Source organism: Miscanthus floridulus, chromosome 5 (genome assembly GCF_019320115.1).
Source record: "Miscanthus floridulus cultivar M001 chromosome 5, ASM1932011v1, whole genome shotgun sequence".
Lineage (NCBI taxonomy): Eukaryota > Viridiplantae > Streptophyta > Magnoliopsida > Poales > Poaceae > Miscanthus > Miscanthus floridulus.
The window spans coordinates 137,493,506-137,502,878 of NC_089584.1; the positions used below are offsets into that span (position 1 = coordinate 137,493,506).

The 9,373-nt window shown below is 51.4% G+C and overlaps 1 protein-coding gene and 1 pseudogene across 1 annotated transcript; both read left to right on the forward strand.

The window, feature by feature from the left end:
• The first annotated feature begins 1,800 nt into the window (after positions 1-1,800).
• LOC136453789 (cytochrome b561 and DOMON domain-containing protein At3g07570-like) lies at positions 1,801-3,440 on the forward strand. Its single transcript, XM_066454336.1, has 3 exons — positions 1,801-2,136; positions 2,242-2,686; positions 2,800-3,440. Exons 1-3 carry the CDS (start codon positions 1,912-1,914, stop codon positions 3,438-3,440), a joined length of 1,311 nt encoding a protein of 436 aa, XP_066310433.1. The 5' UTR covers positions 1,801-1,911.
• Positions 3,441-7,770: 4,330 nt separating this feature from the next.
• LOC136453790 (cytochrome b561 and DOMON domain-containing protein At3g07570-like) lies at positions 7,771-9,038 on the forward strand (annotated as a pseudogene).
• The last annotated feature ends 335 nt before the right edge of the window (positions 9,039-9,373 follow it).

The window sequence follows — 9,373 nt, forward strand, 5'->3', positions numbered from 1 at the left end:
GGGTGCTGTTAGTTTCCGTCTGTGTCGATTAAGGACCGACCGTTGCTCGTCCCTCTTGTCATGTTGAACGCATGCCTTACATTTACCTGGCCGAAGAAAGTACCATTCGACCGCGAAGCTGGGAGATTATTCGGGCCGAGTAGATTGCCCGCAGCGCACTATACCGGAGCAGGTGTGGTAGGACACGGGGGCGCGATGATAAGACCAAAGGGCAGTCGGTCGGCCCCCGGGTACATGTGGTTCCTGGCAAACTCGAGATTCCTGGATAGTTGACTCGGTGACCGATACCTCACTTTAGCGGGTAAGTGAGGTTTGTGTAAGGAATAAATCACCAGCTGGTTAGGAATCGATTCAAATCGCCATCGCTCCTGGATAGTGAGCACTTGACTCGAGTTACGACATCGTAGTAATTATTATGGAACAATGATGGTTATCTGGATGATATGGAATATGCTAAATCTGAATTAGTAACTGGATGTTATTGGTTAATCAAGTGATTGCTATAGTACATGTGCTTACCTAGATGGATAGGTCATAATAAAGATGATGCAAAGTACTTAAAATGGTTTCTTCATGATAGCTTATGCTTTTCGCAAACAAGTCAGCTAGCCCATTAAAGAAAGCCGTGCATAATCCTTGGTGTCGCTTTATTTTGGTTTAAGACGGGTAAGTCTGGCTGAGTACATTCGAGTACTTAGGGTTTATCCCACCTTGTTGCAGGTGATGTTCTCGACCTGTTGATGATGGTGGCTAACCGCCGGTGGGCTCGGTGATTCTATACTTACTTCTCATCTATATGCTTTTGTCAGATGATGTCACTTATGCTAGCAATATATTTAGAACTTATATTAATGTAATCATTTGAAAGCTATATTATTTTCAATAATTGGTTTTGAAACCCAAACTGATACTTTTATTTGTGAACCAATTTGTAATATTATTTCCGCTGCAACCCTGTGTATGTGATGTGTATTTGCTTAATCACGCGATCTTTGTTGTGATGTTGATTTACCGAGGTCTTTCGGAACACTCGGCGGACTACCGGGTTTATATGAGTGAAAGTATGGGTGTGTCAACGTATTAGCGGGGACAACCATACTTGATCTTGTATAAATTGAGCGATTCTGTCACATCTGCCTCCGCCGCCGCCAGGGCCCCTAAACCACCCGGACGCCGTCCCCACCACCTGGCCAGCCTGCCTCCAGGGCCCCTTCCTTCTAAGCCCGCCGGAGTTGGGCAAGGGATGCCGGCGAGCTCGTCATCTCCGATGTTGTCGTGTGGAACCCTAGCCATGCAGTCGTCGTCTTTGTCTCCGGCGGGCGTGGGCGCGGGAGGGAGAGGGTTGCCGGTAAAATAGTGGAAATCGGCTAAAACAACCGAGTGATGTTTAGCTGTTTAGCTTTTCTGCAGAAAAATACTTCTACATAGTGGTTAGCACTAAGACGGATTGCGGCAATCAGATACGACAGTGTGGAAGGGCTGCCCCCTGGTGATGGCGAGTAGATGGGCGGCAATGAACGACACCAAGCGACGAGGAAAAAGGCTCAAGGAATGTTTGTCTGGAGCCTGGAGGTGGATGAACACGTACTAAGTCGTCTACTACTGTAAAAAAAAAAGGTAAAATCCTCAGCCGATCGATCACCAGAATTTCCATTATTTAGAAGAGAACTAGAAGCCACCATATTTTAGTACCATGCACGCATGACGCACCAACCCATTCCTAATCTTCACATAAACAATGTTCTAGCCAAGGCAGAACACACGCCATCTGCTTATTTAAACGCGCCATTATCTCGTCGCAGTCGGCACTCGGCACCCATCCAGACACTCGCTGTGCACGGTACCACGTACGGCGCCCACAGTTTCCGACCTGATCGATCGGCAGGCCTCGCCGTGCTCCGTGCATGCACCATGGCTAGAACCATGAGAGCACCCAAACACGTGGTCCAGCAATGCACGCCACTCCCTCTCTTCTCGGTCTTCCTCATCGCGCTCTGCTTCGCCGCTTCGAACCTGCCCCCCGCGAGCTCGGCGGACTCGTGCAGCAACGGCCTCAGCCTCGGCAGCCTCGTCCCCTTCAACACCACCGGACTCACCTGCTTCCAACATTGGTCCTCGCAGGACTTCGTCCTAAGAGTACGCTCAGGCTCTGCGTCGTCGGCGCATACAAGCGCATTCGTTTAGCGTCTCTGTGCGCTCGATCGTGCGGTGGATAACTCCTCTCTGTAATGCCGTGTGCAGTTCGGCAAGGCGGCGCCGGGGAGCAACGCGTGGAGCTTCGTGCTGTCGGCGCCGGACAACGGCGGGTACATCTCCATCGGCTTCTCGCCCACGGGGCGGATGGTGGGGAGCAGCGCCGTGGCCGGGTGGGTGACGGCCGCCGGCGCGGGCTCCGCGAGGCAGTACTACCTCGGCGGGACCACCTCCAGGTCGTGCCCGCCGGACCAGGGCAAGCTGACGCTCGCGAGCGGCGCCGCGGCGCCGACCGTCGTGTCCAAGGGGTCCCGGCTCTACCTCGCGTTCCAGCTCGCCGGGCAGCCGCTCACTGACGTCGTCTACGCCATGGGCCCTAGCGGCACCTTGCCGGGGTCGAACGGGCTGCTGCCGCAGCACCAGGACATGGCGACCGGCACCATCAGCCTGTCCGGCGGCACCAGTGGCGGCGGCAGCCCTGCTACCGGCGGCGGTACGTACGCCAAAAAAAAAAAGATTAAATTAAATCCACGCGCGCGGCGCCGATCTGTTTCTTGACTGACATTCTGATCGATTTGCGTGGGTGGATGTGGGTCGCGTGTGCAGGTGACGACGACGACGATGGCGGAGAGGGCGGCGAAGGGAAGGGCAAGAGTAATCGCCCAGGAGAGGGCAGCGGTGACGGTGGCGACGACGGTGACGAGGGGAAGGGACAGAGGCGCACGTCCTCAGCCTCAGCATCCAGCAGCTCGGGCGGCGCCTTCCAGAGCGCGGCGCGGCGGCACGGCGTGCTCGCGCTCGTCAGCTGGGGCGTGATGGCGCCGGCGGGCGTGGCGCTCGCGCGCTTCTTCAAGCGGTTCGACCCGTTCTGGTTCTACGCGCACGTCGTCGCGCAGGGCCTCGGGTTCCTGCTCGGCGTGCTGGGCGTGGTCGCCGGTTTCAGGCTCGACGACGACGAGGGCCCCGTCATCACCCACAAGGCCATCGGCGTCGCCGTCCTCGTCTGCGCCTTCCTGCAGGTGATGGCGTTGCTGGCGAGGCCGGCCAAGGAGACCAAGGCCAGGAGGTACTGGAACTGGTACCACCACAACGTGGGCAGGGTGGCCGTCGTGCTCGGCGTCGCCAATATCTTCTACGGCCTCTCGTTGGCCAACGAACGGCAGGAGTGGAGCTACGTGTATGGCATTTTCATCGGGGTCTTCGCGGTGGTTTACCTTGTGCTCGAGGAATGGAGACGTAGGCATTGATCCGTCCGCGGCAGATGGGGAGAGGACTTCAGGCTGTAGCTACACTGCACCTTTTCTTTTTGCCTGCCAGGTTCTTTCCATTGCACGCATGGTTGCCATACGGGCCCTTGTCTGTGTTTAACATTCACTTGTAGTATTTCTTCTCGTGGCATTATTTGTTCTGTACGTACGTGTAGTGAGCCTCTGTGACAGTTGTATGATTGATATATGGCATTCGTTTCACACACACAAGTATGCCAATGAAACGAATGCCATATATCAATCATACAACTGTCTATATATATACAGTTTTTTTTGGTGAAACGCTTGTATATGTAAACTGTGGTATAGGAAAGCATTTGTTTATTTATGAGACATTCTGAATTTGGTAAAATTCTATTAAATCTTGATCAGAACTACACGAATTGTCATGAACTGCAAGATGCTTTGACCAGTGTGGTGTAATACAGTGTCCAAACGGCTCTACAAGTACAACACCATCTAGAGGGTCATTTGAACATTATGCATTAAGGGTATAATCAACCCTTGCAAACTGAGCCTAGCTCGGTTGGTTAGATTCTTGTGGTGGAACTTGTCCACCCGGGTGTAAGTCCTCGATTTAGCACGGGTGCTCGTATTTTTCAGTATTTAATGACGTTGTGCTTTCAGTGGTAGGCGACGTCGACAGCGAGACGTCTGTAGTGAATTCGCCAATTTCGAGATGTGCCAGCGCCGTCACATTGACAACGAGGCACCTGTGGTGACTTCCTCAATCCTGAGATGTACCGGCACAGTCTTTCGGATGTGTTCATAGGGGTAGGGTTTGCGTACGTGTGTTTATAGGGGTGAATGTACGTGCATGTTGAGCGTCTGCGTCTGTACTTGTGTAATTCGCAAAAAATATAATTAACCCTTGATAAGTAGACATTTTGGTATTTCACGTCAGCGAAATCGCTTTCAAAAACGATTTAGGGGATTTATTTAGACAATTTTTAATAGTTTAAGGGAAAATAGCTAGTTTTATAGGTGAGGGGAAAAAGCAGATAATACAACTACCAATAATTTAGAGTGTTTAGTAGACTTTTCCCTGGATTGCTAGGTTACTCGTCGCTTGAAGTTTGAGCCCTTAGATAAATAGTTAAAGGGAATAATCCTTAGGCTCCGTTCGGCTTACCCAGAAGTCGGCTTGTTCGGCTTCTTTTTTTAGCCAGAACAATATTTTTCTCTCACAACAATTCAGTCAGAACAGTGTTTTCGGCCAGTTTCAGCCAAAATTCAGTAAGGCCAACGGGTACTAAAGTAACACGGTACACACAGATGATGGCCCCTGGTCCAGGCCAACTTCAAAATGTAGCGTGCACCGCGTAGCGAAGCGCGGCGCCCGACGCGTGGCAGTGTGTTATATACTATTCCGTACTACGTACTACGGAGTATATATCAAGTGGGTAAAAATCGTGGGCCGCTAATGGAAAATCAGCGGCTACAAACCTGATCAAGCCTTAATGCTCAAAAATTCAAAGATGCAGCACGTCTATGCTTATTTTCAGCGAAGTTAGATTCAGTTCAGGCTACTCGTCACCTAGAGTTTAATACCATGCAACTTTTTTCTAAAGCTATTACGCCACCATACATCTTAAGCATCACTGTATAAATATCTTAGTGTTGTTTGATCTTAGAAACTCTATCATATTGGTCTAGGCACTGTACATACATTATTGCATTGAGCCATCATTCTCTATCCTTCAAAAATCAACTAGGCAAATGAAAAGCCGATGAAGATATCTCTAAGGGCTTGCTTAGCTTGCGCTACAGTGTATGAACGGGGTGCCAGGACACGACACTTTTATTCCCGGTAGAAGAATGTTTTAGTATAGCTGCCGTTGGGGAGGGTACCGCATCCATGTCCACACCCGCCCATTGTCCATACCCATGCGTATTAACGTGGATAATACCTAATAGATTTTGAATACCCAACGGATAAGAAAGGGAAGTAACACAAGCATTAGCAGCAGCAGGGCATTAGCGCGGTGGATACTGAGCTGGAGTTTGCACGTGCCGGAAGGTGGCTGAATGAATAAGGTGGATATTATCCTACCACACACAAATCAAAATGGGTATTTTATTTCTACTCATACCCTTCCCAATTAATGCGGGTGTGGATTTGTTGAATATGGGGATTGAATATCGAGCGGCAGGTATATGTTTTACCAACCGGGCCATTTCGGGGGGAAAAATCAATAATAAAGCTAAGAGATGGAGGTTTCCATATCGCGATCAGGGACTGTCCAGCTAGGTTTGACTGACACGGCAAGGCGCGTGGTCGCCACACGCCCGCTGCACCGTTGTCAAAGCGAAGCCCCATGTGATGAAACGTGGAGGGTGCGTGCAAGCCACAGGCCACACACCACTTGCAGGACAAGTGCTTTCGTTTTGCTAGTCCTTTTGGTGGAGTCCAGACTCCAGACGACGCCGCGACCCAACCGCTGTTCGTCGTCGTCGTCGTCGTGGACCTTTTCTGAATTCCGGCCTTCGGCTGGTGCTGATACGGTCGTATATGATCGTGGATTATTATTGTTGGCTGGTTTAGTGTGAGAGAAAAATACTGTTCTGACTATAAATTTATGATCGTTTACAACCAAACGAGCAGGCTGTTCATGGGTAGGTTCAGTGCCCCGGGCCCGGGCAGATCCAAAGCAGATAGGCAGATGGCACCTTTGCACTTGCACGCACCACCAAAAAATACCCGATATCATGTGCCCATGGTATGTAGTGGCCCCCACCCCAGTAGCTTCAGAAAGAGATTAGCGCTAATCAAATGGTAAACGAGGGTTTTAATATTTGCGCGGCCTGGAACCTTCTAGGGCTCAAGCTTATCAAACCACGAAAACCAGCAAATTCTATCTCCTGCGGTTGCCTGTCGGTGTACAGTAATGCGTGCTCTACTATGGAGCGATTGGAGATGCGCGTATCCAACGAACGCGTCCGCTGTCTCCTCTTTCGATCTGACCAAGTGACCATGCAGGCCAAGCAACATGCAACAATGCCTTTGATCTCAGCATCTCTCCTCTGTGAATAATTTGCAACTTGAGTGCATTTGGTTCAGTGTCTAAGCTAGCCAAGGCAAATTTTAGCTCAGTTTTGGCTATCATTTGGTTGGATGCATGGCGAATTTAATTGGCTTGGTGTCCTCTTTCTTTGGCCACCGTAGTACACTTTGGTAGCCAAAGTTGACAAAATTCATGGCCACCGTAGTACACTTTGGCAGCCAAAGTTGACAAAATTCATGGCCACCAATTTGGTGATCACTGTTCCAAATTTTAGCTTAGTTTTTAGTAGAGATATGGCACAAGCCGGTCGCACCAGCAGGAGACACAGATAGAGGATAAAGGGACATGCCTGAATTTTAGTTTCCTTTCAGACGACAATTATTACAAACATTTTGTACTAAAATTGCAGATTTAGTTCATTGTAATTTCTGTAGGCCCAATCTGTAATTTTCGGCACCGAGAATAAATAACTCATTAGACAAAACCACAAACTCAGCAAAATTTGATTTGTGCTCGCACAAAGATAATTAACAATTATTTTATATAGGAAGACAAAGACAAAAATTTAATATGTTATGACACAAAGACAAATAACAAAACACAAAGGTAACAAATTACTTCGTCACAAAAAAGGTAACAAATTACTTTTACTAATTAGTGGTACAAGAATATTGCCTGAAATCGTCTTAAAATTCAGGCACCTGAAATATAGGAGAAGCGGAGATAAAAGGTTTACGCAGTGCGTGTATGTATGTTGCCTGCATGCAACCAAAGCTTGCCAGGTCAATGTGCAGGTTGTGTCATCGAGTAGAATGTGTACAGATCAGAATGTCTAGGAGGTTAGTACAATCCGTAGACACCAGAGTTGCCCGTTGTTTGCTGTTTTATATATGTCTATAAACGTTCTTCTAAGTACTTATTATGTATGTCCATGTATGTAATTAAAAGGTGAAGTGTGGCTAAACCACCAACTAAAATATTTATGCAAAAATAAACTAGTTTCCAGGTCAACAACTAACGTGACGCTACATTTGTGTACTCCAATTGCCACCGCTCACTGCCACGCGTTGTCTACCAAGCATTACTTCGTCGAAGCAAGCTCACATTTCGACAGGCCTCACGTTCCAACGGCCGGCTTGGTATATATCTGCACCTCCGTTTTGGCCAGGAAACCACAAGCCCGGACACACACTCCCATCCCATCCCATCCCATCCCATCAATCTGCAGGCTCCCACCGCAGCCCACAGCTAACTTCCTGCAGACGAGCCACGCAACCGGCAGAGGTGACAGATCGGATACCGACATGAAGCCGAGGTCTTCTTGTTCTCCCAGCATTAGCAGAGCACTGCTCGTGCTTCTGCTATGCTGCTTGTGCGGCTCCGTCGCGAGGTCTCAGACGGCCGACTCGTGCACCAGCACCACCGGCCTCGCCGCCGTCAGCCGCCTCATCCCCTTCGACACCTCCAACCTCACCTGCTTCGACGCATGGACCTCCCAAGGCTTCATCGTGCGCGTACGTCAGTTACACATGCACTTGTACATGTTTTCATTGCCGCCGTGTGCAACGGCCACGGCCCGAGCAGTAGTACTGATTATTGACGCGAGCGCGCTTGCAATTGCATGCAGTACGGGAAGAGCGGGCAGAACAACACGTGGAGCTTCGTGCTGTCGGCGCCGGACGGTGGCGGCTGCATCTCGGTGGGGTTCTCGTCGGACGGGGCCATGGTGGGGAGCAGCGCGGTGGCCGGGTGGACGACGGCCAGCGGGGCCGGGGTGGCCAAGCAGTACCGGCTGGGCGGCACGAGCCCGGGGAGCTGCCCGCCGGACCAGGGCAGCCTGGCGCTGGTCCCGGGCACCACGCTCCTGGTGGCACAGTCGTCCCGCCTCTACCTCGCCTTCCAGTTCACCGCCGCGCAGCCGCCGCCGCCCTACCTCATCTACGCCGTCGGCCCCTCGGGCGCGCAGCTCTCGAACAACTACCTCGTGCGGCACCGCAGCTACGCCTCCGCCGCCGTCGACTACGCCACCGGCGTCGCGTCCAGCGCGTCCGGCGCCGGCGCGTTCAACACGAAAAAGTGGCACGGCGCGATGGCCGGGGTCGGGTGGGGCGTGCTCATGCCGGTCGGCGTCGCGCATGGCGCGCTACTTCAAGCGCCACGACCCGTTCTGGTTCTACGCGCACGTCTCCGTGCAGGGGGTCGGGTTCGTGCTCGGCACCGTCGGCGTCGTCGCCGGGTTCAAGCTCGACGACGACGTGCCCGGCGCCTTCAGCCACCAGGCGCTCGGCGTCGCAGTCCTCGTCTTCGGCTGCCTCCAGGTGCTGGCGTTCCTGGCGCGGCCGGACAAGGGGTCCAAGGTGAGGCGGTACTGGAACTGGTACCACCACTACGTCGGCCGCGCCGCGGTGGCCTGCGCCATTGCCAACGTCTTCATCGGGCTGTCCATCGCAGCACGAGGCCGCCGCGCTCAGCGCCTTCTACGCCATCTTCCTCGCGGTCTGGGTGCTCGCCTCGGTTGTTCTCGAGGTCAGGCTCTGGAGGACCGCCAGATCCAGCCATTGATGGTTCGGTGCGCGTGAGGCGCCGATTCATGTACACAGTACACGTACAGTATTTTCTCTTCTCGACTACTACTATATATATGTACTGTGGACTATATAGTAGTTCCTCTAGGTGTCTGTGTGAGCGTAGATGATTTGTCTTCGTTGAGATATTTCTTGGTTTGATTTGATATATCATCATTGATTCGGTGCGTTTTCCCGTTTATTTTGATCTTTGGGCTGATTCATTTGATTTTGTACACAACCTACAGCGTATGCAGGGTCTGACTAGAGAAACTAGACTCAAATTGTATAGTGGTTCAGCTTGTTAGAGGCGGAGTCCAGACTCAGATATCCTCACTTATTG

Coding starts and splice junctions, on each gene's coding strand:
- LOC136453789 (XM_066454336.1), top strand. CDS start 1,912: ATGGCTAGAACCATGAGAGCACCCAAACACGTGGTCCAGCAATGCACG. Junction 2,137..2,241: donor CGCAGGACTTCGTCCTAAGA/GTACGCTCAGGC, acceptor TGCCGTGTGCAG/TTCGGCAAGGCGGCGCCGGG. Junction 2,687..2,799: donor CAGCCCTGCTACCGGCGGCG/GTACGTACGCCA, acceptor TCGCGTGTGCAG/GTGACGACGACGACGATGGC.